At 41.4% G+C, this 17,470-nt stretch overlaps 1 protein-coding gene across 1 annotated transcript; it reads right to left on the minus strand.

Annotated features, from left to right (window-relative positions):
• Positions 1–9,318: 9,318 nt before the first annotated feature.
• Positions 9,319–16,883, minus strand: LOC134570610 (peroxisomal trans-2-enoyl-CoA reductase-like). The gene is made up of 8 exons (XM_063428539.1): positions 16,753–16,883; positions 14,809–14,942; positions 13,409–13,574; positions 11,628–11,709; positions 11,104–11,200; positions 10,651–10,761; positions 10,016–10,127; positions 9,319–9,513 (listed from the first exon to the last, which is right to left on the minus strand). The coding sequence occupies exons 1-8, from the start codon at positions 16,862–16,864 to the stop codon at positions 9,425–9,427; spliced, it is 903 nt and encodes a 300-aa protein (XP_063284609.1). The 5' UTR covers positions 16,865–16,883; the 3' UTR covers positions 9,319–9,424.
• Positions 16,884–17,470: the final 587 nt, after the last annotated feature.

Consider the following 17,470-nt stretch of genomic DNA (forward strand, 5'->3'; position numbering starts at 1 on the left):
TACTAATCTGGCAAATTTCAATTTGAAAATGGAACGTTCTATATTTGACCCTGTAACTTTCCAAAACACCATAAAACCTGTTAATGGGGAGTACTGTTGTACTCGTGAGTCATCGCTGATTACAAATATGTGCATTTTTGTGCAGTAAAACCTAACAGTATTATGACATTCACAGCTAAAATGCCAGACGGAAATATAAATAAAATTAAAAAAATCTTATTTTCTCACATTTTTTTTTAAATTTTCTTCATAATGAATTATGTTCCATATATGAATAGTTAATGATACATTTAAGCCCTGTTTCTCCTGAACAAAATGATATATAATAAGTGTGGGTGCATATAATATGAAAGAGGGGAACTACGGGTGAACAGACATATAGCGCAAATTCCAGTTTTTGATTACGTTTTGTTTTGATCAGAACGTGCACTATTGACTCCGTCCTGAAGGGGTTAACACAACACACTCCCCACCTGGATAACAATAACCCAAATACAGCCCCCCACCTGGATAACAATAACCCAAATACAGCCCCCCACCTGGATAACAATAACCCAAATACAGCACCCCACCTGGATAACAATAACCCAAATACAGCACCCCACCTGGATAACAATAACCCAAATACAGCACCCCACCTGGATAACAATAACCCAAATATAGCCCCCCACCTGGATAACAATAACCCAAATACAACCCCCCACCTGGATAACAATAACCCAAATACAGCCCCCCACCTGGATAACAATAACCCAAATACAGCCCCCACCTGGATAACAATAACCTAAATACAGCCCCTCACCTGGATAACAATAACCTAAATACAGCCCCCCACCTGGATAACAATAACCCAAATACAGCCCCCCACCTGGATAACAATAACCCAAATACAGCCCCCCACCTGGATAACAATAACCCAAATACAGCCCCCACCTGGATAACAATAACCCAAATACAGCCCCCCACCTGGATAACAATAACCCAAATACAGCCCCCCACCTGGATAACAATAACCCAAATACAGCCCCCCACCTGGATAACAATAACCCAAATACAGCCCCCACCTGGATAACAATAACCTAAATACAGCCCCTCACCTGGATAACAATAATCCAAATACAGCCCACCACATGGATAACAATAGCACAAATACAGCCCCCACCTGGATAACAAAAACCCAAATACAGCCCCCCACCTGGATAACAATAACCCAAATACAGCCCCCCACCTGGATAACAATAACCCAAATACAGCCCCCACCTGGATAACAATAACCTAAATACAGCCCCTCACCTGGATAACAATAACCCAAATACAGCCCCCCACCTGGATAACAATAACCCAAATACAGCCCCCCACCTGGATAACAATAACCCAAATACAGCCCCCACCTGGATAACAATAACCCAAATACAGCACCCCACCTGGATAACAATAACCCAAATACAGCACCCCACCTGGATAACAATAACCCAAATATAGCCCCCCACCTGGATAACAATAACCCAAATACAACCCCCCACCTGGATAACAATAACCCAAATACAGCCCCCCACCTGGATAACAATAACCCAAATACAGCCCCCACCTGGATAACAATAACCTAAATACAGCCCCTCACCTGGATAACAATAACCTAAATACAGCCCCCCACCTGGATAACAATAACCCAAATACAGCCCCCCACCTGGATAACAATAACCCAAATACAGCCCCCCACCTGGATAACAATAACCCAAATACAGCCCCCACCTGGATAACAATAACCCAAATACAGCCCCCCACCTGGATAACAATAACCCAAATACAGCCCCCCACCTGGATAACAATAACCCAAATACAGCCCCCCACCTGGATAACAATAACCCAAATACAGCCCCCCACCTGGATAACAATAACCCAAATACAGCCCCTCACCTGGATAACAATAATCCAAATACAGCCCACCACATGGATAACAATAGCACAAATACAGCCCCCACCTGGATAACAAAAACCCAAATACAGCCCCCCACCTGGATAACAATAACCCAAATACAGCCCCCCACCTGGATAACAATAACCCAAATACAGCCCCCACCTGGATAACAATAACCTAAATACAGCCCCTCACCTGGATAACAATAACCCAAATACAGCCCCCCACCTGGATAACAATAACCCAAATACAGCCCCCCACCTGGATAACAATAACCCAAATACAGCCCCCACCTGGATAACAATAACCTAAATACAGCCCCTCACCTGGATAACAATAACCCAAATACAGCCCCCCACCTGGATAACAATAACCCAAATACAGCCCCCCACCTGGATAACAATAACCCAAATACAGCCCCCCACCTGGATAACAATAACCCAAATACAGCCCCCCACCTGGATAACAATAACCTAAATACAGCCCCTCACCTGGATAACAATAATCCAAATACAGCCCACCACATGGATAACAATAGCACAAATACAGCCCCCCACCTGGATAACAAAAACCCAAATACAGCCCCTCACCTGGATAACAATAACCCAAATACAGTCCCCCCCCCCCCCACCTGGATAACAATAACCCAGATACAGCCCCCAGACGCCCGTCCCCCACCTGGATAACAATAACTCAAATACAGCCGACCCCACCTGGATAACAATAACCCAAATACAGCCCCCCCCCCCCACCACCTGGATAACAAAATCCCAAATACAGCCCCCCCCCCCACACACACCTGGATAACAATAACCCAAATACAGCCCCCCCCCCTTACCTGGATAACAATAACCCAAATACACCCCCCACCTGGATAACAATAACCCAAATACAGCCCCCACCTGGATAACAATAACCCAAATACAGCCCCTCACCTGGATAACATTAACCCAAATACAGCCCCTCACCTGGATAACAATAACCCAAATACAGCCCCTCACCTGGATAACAATAACCCAAATACAGCCCCTCACCTGGATAACAATAACCCAAATACAGCCCCTCACCTGGATAACAATAGCCCAAATACACCCCCCACCTGGATAACAATAACCCAAATACAGCCCCCCACCTGGATAACAATAACCCAAATACAGCCCCCCACCTGGATAACAATAATCCAAATACAGCCCCTCACCTGGATAACAATAACCCAAATACAGCCCCTCACCTGGATAACAATAACCCAAATACAGCCCCTCACCTGGATAACAATAGCCCAAATACACCCCCCACCTGGATAACAATAACCCAAATACAGCCCCCCACCTGGATAACAAAAACCCAAATACAGCCCCCCACCTGGATAACAATAACCCAAATACAGCCCCCCACCTGGATAACAATAACCCAAATACAGCCCCCACCTGGATAACAATAACCTAAATACAGCCCCTCACCTGGATAACAATAACCCAAATACAGCCCCCCACCTGGATAACAATAACCCAAATACAGCCCCCCACCTGGATAACAATAACCCAAATACAGCCCCCACCTGGATAACAATAACCTAAATACAGCCCCTCACCTGGATAACAATAACCCAAATACAGCCCCCCACCTGGATAACAATAACCTAAATACAGCCCCTCACCTGGATAACAATAATCCAAATACAGCCCACCACATGGATAACAATAGCACAAATACAGCCCCCCACCTGGATAACAAAAACCCAAATACAGCCCCTCACCTGGATAACAATAACCCAAATACAGTCCCCCCCCCCCCCCACCTGGATAACAATAACCCAGATACAGCCCCCAGACGCCCGTCCCCCACCTGGATAACAATAACCCAAATACAGCCGACCCCACCTGGATAACAATAACCCAAATACAGCCCCCCCCCCCACCACCTGGATAACAAAATCCCAAATACAGCCTCCCCCCCCCCACACACCTGGATAACAATAACCCAAATACAGCCCCCCCCCTTACCTGGATAACAATAACCCAAATACACCCCCCACCTGGATAACAATAACCCAAATACAGCCCCCACCTGGATAATAATAACCCAAATACAGCCCCTCACCTGGATAACATTAACCCAAATACAGCCCCTCACATGGATAACAATAACCCAAATACAGCCCCTCACCTGGATAACAATAACCCAAATACAGCCCCTCACCTGGATAACAATAACGCAAATACAGCCCCTCACCTGGATAACAATAACCCAAATACAGCCCCCCACCTGGATAACAATAACCCAAATACAGCCCCCCACCTGGATAACAATAACCCAAATACAGCCCCTCACCTGGATAACATTAACCCAAATACAGCCCCTCACCTGGATAACAATAACCCAAATACAGCCCCTCACCTGGATAACAATAGCCCAAATACACCCCCCACCTGGATAACAATAACCCAAATACAGCCCCCCACCTGGATAACAATAACCCAAATACAGCCCCCCACCTGGATAACAATAACCCAAATACAGCCCCCCACCTGGATAACAATAACCCAAATACAGCCCCCCACCTGGATAACATTAACCCAAATACAGCCCCTCACCTGGATAACAATAGCCCAAATACACCCCCCACCTGGATAACAATAACCCAAATACAGCCCCCCACCTGGATAACAATAACCCAAATACAGCCCCCCACCTGGATAACAATAACCCAAATACAGCCCCCCACCTGGATAACAATAACCCAAATACAGCCCCTCACCTGGATAACAATAGCCCAAATACACCCCCCACCTGGATAACAATAACCCAAATACAGCCCCCCACCTGGATAACAATAACCCAAATACAGCCCCCCACCTGGATAACAATAACCCAAATACAGCCCCCCACCTGGATAACAATAACCCAAATACAGCCCCCCACCTGGATAACATTAACCCAAATACAGCCCCTCACCTGGATAACAATAACCCAAATACAGCCCCTCACCTGGATAACAATAACCCAAATACAGCCCCTCACCTGGATAACAATAGCCCAAATACAGCCCCCCACCTGGATAACAATAACCCAAATACAGCCCCCCACCTGGATAACAATAACCCAAATACAGCCCCCCACCTGGATAACAATAACCCAAATACAGCCCCCCACCTGGATAACAATAATCCAAATACAGCCCCTCACCTGGATAACAATAACCCAAATACAGCCCCCCCCCCGGATAACAATAACCCAAATACAGCCCCCATCTGGATAACAATAACCCAAATACAGCCCCCCACCTGGATAACAATAACACCTGGAGCCCCTCACCTCAACTTCTTTTGGATGCACAATACCGGCACATAATGTGTAAATTTACGCCTCATGGAATATTTAAAACAAAAAATAGATATAGATTTCCTTTTTATTTGATGCATGGGTTTTAATTATCACAAAGAAAAAATGCATCTTAGTTCCACCTCCATTTACTCTCTTCTAAAAAAAAAACGTGCAAATTGTCTAGAATTCAATGTGAATTTTAAATTAAAAGACAAATTGGAAATATTCCCCATGACCACAAAACTTAAATTTGAAATTCACTTTGGATTCACTTGATTGAATAATCCTGTATCTCTCCCCTACAAACAAGGATCAGGTGTGAGTGGGAGACCTATGCCACTTCCTGGTGGAAGAGCACATCACTGCCAAATTCAGCAGATCTTGAGGATTTGCTACGAATGAGGACCAGTGTGAATTATTCTTTTCATATTTTAGTGCATATATTGTAATGTTCTCTCTCCAAGGCACAAAAAGAGTTACCCCACTTTGAATTGTCTCTTTTAAGCCAACCTTTTGCTTCTATAAACAAAGAAAGCTTAATACCTCTGTAGACCAGTATGTGGGTAGTTTACATGTATTATTTATTAATATAAAGATTTATTTCAAATGGTATATACATATTACTAGATCCAGTCAATGACCGGTGGAAAAGGGTGACATTAAACTCAAACGTTTTTTTGCATCAAAAATCTAAGTGAATCGTTTACTGCTACTGCACTGTTAGAAAATAAACATTTATCGCGCGATAAACATTGACATAATCAGCATTCACCCCAACCAAACAGCATAAACTATTGATCAGTCACTAATGTTTAGACTTTTTAGCTGTAACCATCAGATTAGACATTTTTCTTTACTGACAATATATGAAAGCAAGATTCTTTCCCTGCAAATTAATCTACTTGTGTCATATTGAAGCACGCAGTTTATGGGCAGAACATTAAAATGTCTTACAAATTACACATTATTTATCAGAGCATCTTACACGATTCCATGTATATCATCCCTAAATAGGAATCTTACAAAGACCAATCAAACCCAGCTTTTACCCAAACAGAATATTAGTTAGGCCAATAAACTGGAGGTGGATAGAAGTCAACAAGAGACACAGTGGACAAATCAAAAGAGGAATTGCCTTAGGAAAACGTTAAGGCATCATAGTCTTGTCCTTTCTTGATTTCCTATTAAAAATTAATCATGCCATTACAAGGTGACAAACCAAGTGGCTGCGATTCCACAAAGTGAAAACCAGATCAGGAAGTCGGGAGATATGGAGTAATTGGCCATGGGTCATGTAGCTCAGCATGACGTGACGTTTTGACATTTCCCGGTGATTACCTAATTTTATAAAGTGTGTACAAAGGTAAAATGTTGTGAAACCATTTCTTTTACTGCTGTAAAAGACATCTTTACCTTGTGTTTACAAGTTTTCGATCACAAGTTTTATTTTAATAAAAAAAAAAAAAATCTAAAGATACAGCTAACCTTGCTTGCTTAGATTAAATAATGAATATTATTCTATTTATATCACTGTTTTAATCTGATTTATGGTAAACATTTCAGAACACACTGGCCCATGGGTTGCTAGTTGCAGTAATTGGGAATCTACAGTTTTCTCAACATTTAAAAATTTGTAGGCTGCTGTATAGCTGTTCAATTCCACAGAGAAACCAAATGACATTCCTAGATTAATTACTTCTTCAAACATTCCAAAAATGCTAACAGACTCCACATGAAACCAGGGAAATAGTTCAGTTACATAAAACAACTATCTAAAATTATAGAATGGGGATATAACACAGAATTTAGCCATGCACACTAAGTCTCCATCAAGGTCAATGTACCCAATTTCTGGAAGGTCCATCTCGTAAATTCTCTTTAACCCCTTAAGGACACATGACATGTGTGACATGTCATGATTCCCTTTTATTCCAGAAGTTTGGTCCTTAAGGGGTTAATATTATATTTGCATTTCATGTCAGTGAAGTTCGCAAAATATCATATATATTACAACTATACCTCACAAATTCAACACTTAACATTTCTTGAAACAAATTTGACAAAGGATGGCAGTGTAACCCAAGCTATTACCAGGAGAAGAAAAATTGCATTATATATATATATATATATATAAAAAAGAATTAAAAACAAGTTTAATTACTAAAAGGGAGACTCCAAACACCATAACTACTTACCGTACTGCTAATGGTTGTAGTTAAAGGGTTTCACTAACCCTTTTTAATTGCTTCAGGAGTCTATAGCAATTCAGTGGTACCGAAATGATGAACAAATCCCTGCAACCAAATCCCAATGAACCTTTATAGATCAACACTAAGGCAGATGGAACGTCCTCAGAGAAAATCCAAAGTTGAGGTGTGGGATTTAAGTGACCCACAACCTGCTTGAATATGGATTGACAAAAAAAAACAGACTTGTATCATTACCATTCCAATAAGCTGTAGTGGTTATGATATTTGTATTTTTATAATCTGAATATTGCCATGGTACTTAGATATATAGTGACACACACACACACACGGCATCCACAGATTTGTAATGAGTGTTATTTATTTGTTGTTTGTTATTTAATTTATATATATGGGGATCCTCCATGGATTACTAGACTAATAGAATGAAATACATTTGGTAAAATGCTGACTAAAGGGACAATCATTTGGATTTCTGAGTGAATTTCAAATTTAAGTCCAATGTAGCCAGACTGGAAGCAACATGGAGAATTTGTGCTTTTCAGCTATTTTGACCTAAATTTGAAATTCACTTTAATTTACGGACAATTCTCACTTTAGTCAAAATCCCTGTGAGTACGATCTATTTCACATCTAAAAAGTAAGAAAGCATTGAAACTGTCATTTCATTCTGTTGCAATTCTCCAAGTGACTATATCCGTATCGCTGGTGATATCTAGTATATCAATCTCCATCCACCAACATACCACTTCGTTCATTGGTCGGAATCTGAGCTCACTGAATCTTTGCCACAAATGTAAAGTTAAAAATATAAAACTTTTTTTTTTTATAATGCATTTCTTTCTATTACGGTTTAAAATAGCATATGTCCATCCTTCTAGCTGATTTACCAACCCAAATTATCTGCAGTCTCATTCACATCCCGTCTGTGGCACCAAACTCATGTCAAGCCTCTACTGTGTAACTCAACACTCAGGAGTCAGGAGTGTCCGAATGTGGATACAGCACCCATAGAGCTTTACATGACTGGCAGAGAATTTACTAAGTAATATCTTGTATCAAACGCCTAACGCATTTTGTGACTACTTGATCCTTTCTGAAAGACCAAAGACTTAAAATCTGGAGATCCCTGGTCAATGTGCAACAATTCCTTATTGAGTCAGCATATATGAGTGGGAATTAACAATTTGATGTTCGTGTCCCCCATATGGTTTTAGAATTATTCTGTATTGTCATGTCACACTAATAGGTTTTATTCACTCATTCACACGGGGTGTCAGTAACACAGAGATGTTTTAATAAATACCACTTATTTCTAGATTTTCAAAATGTATTTTTTTAATATTGATTTGCATTTTTCAAGTTAAACACAATTTTGTAAATATTACAATGTAATAAAAAAAGTTTCCCCCATGAAATAAGACAAGTATATAACTGCTCATTGTCTAAAAAGGACCCCCTATTCACATCACTTAGCTATTTTGTGTAAGAGCTACACTTTCAGTGAATTACCCCACTTCCCAGTCCCTGACACGGTTTAGGAAAAACATGTCTTCTTTTTCTAAATCTCTTGCTGGGCTGTGATATTTCCCTTGTACTGAAAGCTGCGATGAGTTATTCGGTTCACAGAACTCATATTGGGTTCAGTGCAGCTGAAAATAAAATAAAGATTCCTATCTTCAAAACATGGAGAGTGAATACTTTCCAGGTTGGCATCTGTGGGGCAGGTTTCAACATGAACAGAGCTAACATATCAAAATGCAGCTGCTTTACACATCATCACTAACCAAACGGCTCTTCAGGTAACTGACTGTAAGTGTGCTCTCTTAAATTCTGCTCTGCCAGCTTGCAATATATTGTAAAGCGCTACATAAATGCCAATAATAATAATATATCATTTCAATAAGGCCAGAATTTGTATGCATTCATGTTAGTCCAAGTGGTGCTGTGACTTTCCGATTCCGTAAAATCCTTGTTACCGTTTTGACAGCGGTACATCTGACAACATGTTTTGCAAAGCTTTAGCGTTCTCCCCATCGGGTGGATCAGGCCATCTGGTGTGATCTGAGGAAGGATGAAAAGGTGTGTGTGTACACAGGCCAAAATGTAAAGACTATCAAAGTACCTTAAAAAATACTCAGCAATCCAATGCTACGTGTAACAGCCAAAATGTAACTGGTGCACTCACAGAACCTTCTCAATATTTACAAACATTAACTAGATGGGGAAAAAAAAAAAAAGTGTTTTCAATTTTTCAACCTTGTACCAGGCCTTTATCAAACCAGGTTTATTAGGTTTGATAAAACTTGATATTAAGCCAAAACATCAGCTTTTTGCTTGGCACCTTATAAAAGATTATGTTTTTGAGATATTGTTTCTGGATCATTCATCATTTATTGCGTATATTATGTGGCTTTTGGATGGAGCAGGCATCCTTGCACCCTCGAATGGTGAGCTGTGTACTCTTATTATTATAATTTTATTTAAATGATAATAAAGAGAGGAGCCAGCTCACCATTTGAGATATAGATGATATCAGTAAATATTAATAAAAGACCATTTTTACCTGGAACTTCCCAAGGTGCCTTATACAAGCTCTGTCCAGCGTCAACTTTTACCGTCTCTCCAGTGATGTAGGAGGCAGCGGATGAGAGCAGAAAACATACCATGGGTGAGATCTGGGTAATATCATGTCACAATGTTAGCTAGAATCTAGAACACTATCTATAGGTAATAACACAGTTTTTTGACAACCTACGGATAATCACAGCTATAACTAGTTTTATAAATGTTACACTTGCTGCTCTGTGCTATGCCAATCCGTTCAATGACTGGCAGATACCTTACTAGTGATGTGTCTGAGAATGACAGCCAATATATCGTGCAGTTACTGATGTTAAAACAGTCTTTAAAGATGCCATTCTTTGAGGAAAAGGGCATTCTTTACATTACTGCTTCCATTAGTTCTATGTTGTCATTCAAGGAGGAAAGACATGATCACAATATTCCTTTAATTGAAATGTTTCAGCTAAGGATGGTATTAATGTTATCTTAAAGCTTTTAAATCTAACAGTACGAAGCAATGTCTAGCATATTTATATAAAAATAGACGTCTAAAGGTGTGCATATAGCTATGTTCCTGTATGATAATGAATGTGTTCAGCTATTTGCACCCAAAGTCAGGCCTGTACTCAATGTTACCTCTTCGGGAAGCCCCAGCCTCTTAGCAGGAATATTTGAGATATAGTTTTGAAACAGGTGAGGACGGTAGTCTTTGTAATTTTCAACAGCAGTTTGCGAGAAGATTGTTCCCTGCGGGAAATATCATCAAGAAATCACTAATTAGGCGGTGGAAGGAGGTGTGAGTGATGGGATTAAACAATGTGCTCACATTGAACAAGCAGTGGTTACAATGTAATAGTGTTAAGGTAACTTTAAAGTCAGCAGTAGTTATCTCAAAGATGGACCATCGCAGGAAGAGACAATGGCATTGCAGGAGAGGTGAGCAGAGCCGAGGGTATCTGCACTGGAAAAAAGGGGGCTCTATAGCTTTGGGAATACAGGTTTGTTCTAACAATCTAGGGTTCCTTTAAGAAAATGATGGCTTTAAAGCTGGATAACATGAGAGAGCAAGAGGTGTGCAATTCTACCTACAGGAGCGATGGAGTTGATCCGAACACCATTGTGCGCCCATTCAATAGCTAAGCTTTTGGTCAGATTATCCACAGCCGCTCGTGCTGCTCCTGAATGCCTATTAGGGACAGAAAGAAGAGGGACCAGTCGATGACAAAATATTATATCTAATAACAGAAGAGCTTGATTTACAGATAAACACAATGGCTACAGTAAGATGCAATGATTACAGCAAGAGGTCAGCCAAATAAAGTAAAATATGTGATGGGGGTGCAATGGGAAAGACTACCTTACCAAAACGTTCGTATCTAACAGAAATGATGAAAATAGCATTGTGGAGGTGAATGGGGCACATGCTAAGGCTTTCACTATATCATACTGTACCTTGATCCCTGCAAACTTTCACCAGTCCGTTGCAAAAGGGGGAATGGAGATATTAAACTGGAAAAGCATTATGTTAAAACTTAGACTGTGTTTTTATTGGGCTGAATCAGGGCACAGTGTTAACAATACATTTTGGATACAGATATACACCAAATTCTTACGCCATGTCAGGAAACCCTTTCCACATGTTCATTACGATATTTACAATGGATCCTCCATGTTCCTTCATCCAGGCATTATACACTGTGCACAGGAAGAGGCAGTGTGTTAATAGGCTAGGAAGAGAAATCAGCAGTGATAAAAAAAAAAAAACAATAACATCACTCCCCAAATCACTGTCATACATTCCTGCACCATGAACAATGAATCACTTACACCTCCTCCATCCCAACATCACACTATCACTTAAAGCTCCTCCATCCCCTCGTCTTTCTATTATTTACACCTCCTCCATCCCAACATCACACTATCACTTATAGCTCCTCCATCCCCTCTTCTTTCTATTATTTACACCTTCTCCATCTCAACATCACACTATCACTTATACTTCCTCCATCCCCTCTTCATTCTATTACTTACACCTCCTCCATCCCTATGTCACACTATCATGGGTACATCCTCCATCCCATCTTCATTCTATCACTTATATTACCTCCATCTTAATGTCATTCTATCACATATCTCCCCCACCCGATCTTCATTAGATATCCTATACCTCCTACATCCCAACTTCATTCTATTACTTACACCTCCTTCATCCCAACTTCATTCTACCACTTATACCTCCTACATCCCAACTTCATTCTACCACTTATACCTCCTACATCCCAACTTCATTCTATAACTTATACCTCCTACATCCCAACCTCATTCTACAACTTATACCCCCTACATCCCAACTTCATTCTATAACTTATACCTCCTACATCCCAACTTCATTCTATAACTTATACCTCCTACATCCCAACTTCATTCTATAACTTATACCTCCTACATCCCAACTTCATTCTATAACTTATACCTCCTACATCCCAACTTCATTCTATAACTTATACCTCCTACATCCCAACCTCATTCTACAACTTATACCTCCTACATCCCAACCTCATTCTACAACTTATACCTCCTACACCCCAACCTCATTCTACAACTTATACCCCCTACATCCCAACCTCATTCTACAACTTATACCTTCTCCATCCCAACCTCATTCTATAACTTATACCTTCTCCATCCCAACCTCATTCTATAACTTATACCTTCTCCATCCCAACTTCATTCTATAACTTATACCTTCTCCATCCCAACTTCATTCTATAACTTATATTTCCTACATCCCAACTTAATTCTATAACTTATATTCCTACATCCCAACTTCATTCTATAACTTATTCCCCTAACATCCCAACCTCATTCTATCACTTATACCTCCTCCATCCCAACCTCATTCTATCACTTATACCTCCTCCATCCCAACCTCATTCTATCACTTATATTTCCTACAACCCAACTTCATTCTATAACTTATCCCCCCTACACCCTAACTTAATTATACAACTTATACCTTCTCCATCCCAACCTCATTCTACAACGTATACCACCTACATCTCAACTTTATCCTATACTTATAACTTTGCTATAATTTCTCTGGCTCCTGGAAACACGTATTTATCCATCTAGAGTTATTTAGTGTTATCATATGTAGTGATAGAGCATGTATGTAATTTTGCAGCTCATTTTCAATGTGAAACATTGCTTCACAGAAAAACAAACATTTCTATCTTCATCCTATTATTTTCTATGACCCTATATTCCCAACAAGTGATTTCAAGAAATCTAAAACAAGATTTTCAAAAAGATTTTCTGTTGTTGTTATTTAACTTCATATAACTGGCACAGGGTTCATAGTTTTATACATTGTGTAGCCATATTTATTGTTTACCTGCTTTACAGCAATAAAATGTTCCTGTGAGGTTAGTTTCTATCACCGCATTCCACCCTTTGGAACTGATTGCTTCGCTGGGACTTCTGAACTGACCTCCGCCATTGTTTACCAGGAAATCAATCCTCCCGTAGAGATCCAACGTAGATTTTACAAGGGATTCCACCTATGTTGATAAAGCAATGGAGGCATCTAAATGAATCTTAAGGCATCTTAAGGACCAAGCTTCTGGAATAAAAGGGAATCATGACATGTCACACATGTCATGTGTCCTTAAGGGGTTAAAGCCATTTCCTGCATTTGCAACGTCATTTAAAAAATGCACAAAAAAGAACATTCTGATTTTGTGGAATTATGAACTTCAATAATAAAAAAAAACAGCCAGAAATTAGAGGTTTATGATGTGTCTGCAGATATGATTACAAACTAAAGCTATGCTTGCTAAAACACAAAAAACAAAAACAGGTTTCACAGTCATATCAACTGTGTAGAAGCAACATGCTGTTAACCCCTTAAGGACACATGACATGTGTGACATGCCATGATTCCCTTTTATTCCAGAAGTTTGGTCCTTGAGGGGTTAAAGGAGCATTATAGTGCCAGGAAAGCAAACTCGTTTTCCTGGCACTATAGGGTTATTAGGTCCCCACCTCCCTCAAGGCCCCATTTCACTGGGCAGAAGGGGTTAAAAGCCATACAGCCACTTACCTTAATCAGGCACTGGTGACCTCTCCTCCCGATGCCGACATCAGCTCCGAATGCGCATGTGCAGCGAGAGCCGCACATGCATTCAAATTCATTGATTTCACAGATTGGGTGTGAAATGACCAAAAGAGGGAAAAAAGGAGAAGTAAAACAAAGTCTACATTTATATATTTAATAAATATAGAAATGTAAAATTTTACTGCTTCTCCTTTCCCCCTCTATTGGTGACTTCTTATCACTTGATCTGTGAAACAAATCGTGCAAAAATGCACCTATCAGTGTACAGCAATATATATATATATAGTACTTATATTATATATATATATATATATATATTTTGCAGAAAAGTGACAGACACATTTTCGCACTATTTTAGTGAAAAATAAACAAATGTGCTCAATGTGCACGTCCACTGTCCGCTTGTTCGTGGTACATCGATATGGTGCTTAGGAGTTACGGAATTTGAACTAATACCATTTCATTTAAATCCAAATGCACATGTCTATTGCCAATTCGAACAAACTGTATATCATGTTTGGCTATATTACGCTATACATGTTTTATTTTAATAAACATTTGCTAATGTTACAAAATAATCATGTGCATTCAGATTTATAGATCACAGTGATACTGGAGACTCACCGGGTCCCTATAAGGAATTTGTGATGTCGTTATCCATTTTACAGTTTCCTTACCTCTTCCTCTCTGCGGACATTACATTGAAGTGGTGTCAGTACGGAGGGATTTGATGGGGACATTTTAATTGTAAGCTCTTTGGCAGCTTCTTTTAAACGGTCCCCATTGCGGGAGGCGATGATCACACTGCAACCTGGAAACAAACAAAGAGAACAACATAAACAGACACACAACATAAAATGCAAAAGTGCAGTAACACCAGCATAAACATTAAAGCATAAATATATTTTATTTGTGTTTATATTTTCTCTCTTTATATTGTGTAAACCCTGAAATCAGATCCCGTGCACATTGTACAAATACAACAGAAATTATTGTGTGATGTGGTTTTTCACTCACAAGAACTGAGAGCAGGAACCCACAATTTCCAGACTGGGGAAATATAAATTGGTCATTTTGTAATTGTGCATCACTTATGTAATGAATAATCTGGAATGTCTGTACACATTATTATTTACAGTCATTGCTTGGGGTGTAAACATTAATTAAATAACGCAGCATTGTGCACACATTGGGGAAGATGTATTAAGGCAAAAATGTTATTCTGCCGCAAAGTGCTAAATGTTTGTAGACATTCTGTTAGTTTCCATGGCAACTGCTCCTTGTTTAGCACTTTGTTGCAGCATAGCAAAATTTTTGCCTTAATAAATATGTCATATTGCCCGTTATTCTCCTCTTTACTTCACTGAGAGTTATAGGAGCGGTCTAACATTAAACTTGTCTACGATCCTAGTTGTTGATCATAAGAGGCATGGCTGAGGGTGTTTGTATTGGTAAGTAATGAAGCATCGCTGGGAGCAGTAGTGGGAGGGATGACTGACAGTTATAGAAGGGAATCTAACAGAGCTGGGATTACAAATGGATGTCAGGATGGTGGGAATGGTCAGACTCTGCTCTTTACATGAAGCCTGGGGGTTCGCAGTGAGAGAGGTGGCTGAGAGTGATGGGGGATTACACAAGCTTGGCTGGGATCAGAGTGGCTGTCAGTGAGAGGGATGGCTGACAGTGATGGGGGGATATGACAGGCATGGCTGGGATCAGAGTGGCTGTCAGTGAGAGGGATGGCTAAGGGTGATGGGGGGATATAACAGGCATGGCTGGGATCCCAGTGGCTGTCAGTGAGAGGGATGGCTGAGGGTGATATGGCTGGGATCCCAGTGGCTGTCGGTGAGAGGGATGGCTGAGGGTGATATGGCTGTGATCCCAGAGGCTGTCAGTGGTAGGGATGGCTGAGGGTGATATGGCTGGGATCCCAGTGGCTGTCAGTGGTAGGGATGGCTGAGGGTGATATGGCTAGGATTCCAGTGGCTGTCAGTGAGAGGGATGGCTGAGGGTGATATGGCTGGGATCCCAGTGGCTGTCAGTGAGAGGGATGGCTGAGGGTGATATGGCTGTCAGTGGGAGGGATGGCTGAGGGTGATATGGCTGGGATCCCAGTGGCTGTCAGTGAGAGGGATGGCTGAGGGTGATATGGCTGGGATCCCAGTGGCTGTCAGTGAGAGGGATGGCTGAGGGTGATATGGCTGGGATCCCAGTGGCTGTCAGTGAGAGGGATGGCTGAGGGTGATATGGCTGTGATCCCAGAGGCTGTCAGTGGGAGGGATGGCTGAGGGTGATATGGCTGGGATCCCAGTGGCTGTCAGTGGTAGGGATGGCTGAGGGTGATATGGCTAGGATTTCAGTGGCTGTCAGTGAGAGGGATGGCTGAGGGTGATATGGCTGGGATCCCAGTGGCTGTCAGTGAGAGGGATGGCTGAGGGTGATATGGCTGGGATCCCATTGGCTGTCAGTGGGAGGGATGGCTGACAGTGGGAGGGATGGCTGAGGGTGATATGGCTGTCAGTGGGAGGGATGGCTAAGGGTGATATGGCTGTCAGTGGGAGGGATGGCTGAGGGTGATATGGCTGTCAGTGGGAGGGATGGCTGAGGGTGATGGGTCTGACCTAGTTCCAGCAGCTCGGCCGCTATAGATTTGCCGATGCCGGTTCCTCCCCCGGTGACAATCGCCACTTTGTGCCTGAAGAGCCCCGGGCAGAACACACTGGGAGCCGCCATGCTGGAACTACTTCCGGGTGGGCGGGGCCACGGCTTGTTTCCATGGAAACCAACACAGGGAGGGAGTCTGGGTGGAGACAGTGAGAAACACTCACACACCATATACTAAGGTCACACTCACACCATACACTAAGGTCACACTCACACCATACACTAAGGTCACACTCACACCATACACTAAGGTCACACTCACACCATATACTAAGGTCACACTCACACCATACACTAAGGTCACACTCACACCATACACTAAGGTCACACTCACACCATATACTAAGGTCACACTCACACCATACACTAAGGTCACACTCACACCATACACTAAGGTCACACTCACACCATACACTAAGGTCACACTCACACCATATACTAAGGTCACACTCACACCATATACTAAGGTCACACTCACACCATATACTAAGGTCACACTCACACCATACACTAAGGTCACACTCACACCATACACTAAGGTCACACTCACACCATATACTAAGGTCACACTCACACCATACACTAAGGTCACACTCACACCATACACTAAGGTCACACTCACACCATATACTAAGATTACACTCACACCATACACTAAGGTCACACTCACACCAT

Source organism: Pelobates fuscus, chromosome 8 (assembly GCF_036172605.1).
Source record: "Pelobates fuscus isolate aPelFus1 chromosome 8, aPelFus1.pri, whole genome shotgun sequence".
Classification (NCBI taxonomy): domain Eukaryota; kingdom Metazoa; phylum Chordata; class Amphibia; order Anura; family Pelobatidae; genus Pelobates; species Pelobates fuscus.

Coding starts and splice junctions, on each gene's coding strand:
- LOC134570610 (XM_063428539.1), bottom strand. CDS start 16,864: ATGGCGGCTCCCAGTGTGTTCTGCCCGGGGCTCTTCAGGCACAAAGTG. Junction 14,943..16,752: donor GGCCGAGCTGCTGGAACTAG/GTCAGACCCATC, acceptor GTTTGTTTCCAG/GTTGCAGTGTGATCATCGCC. Junction 11,201..11,627: donor AAAGGGTTTCCTGACATGGC/GTAAGAATTTGG, acceptor TGTCCCTAATAG/GCATTCAGGAGCAGCACGAG.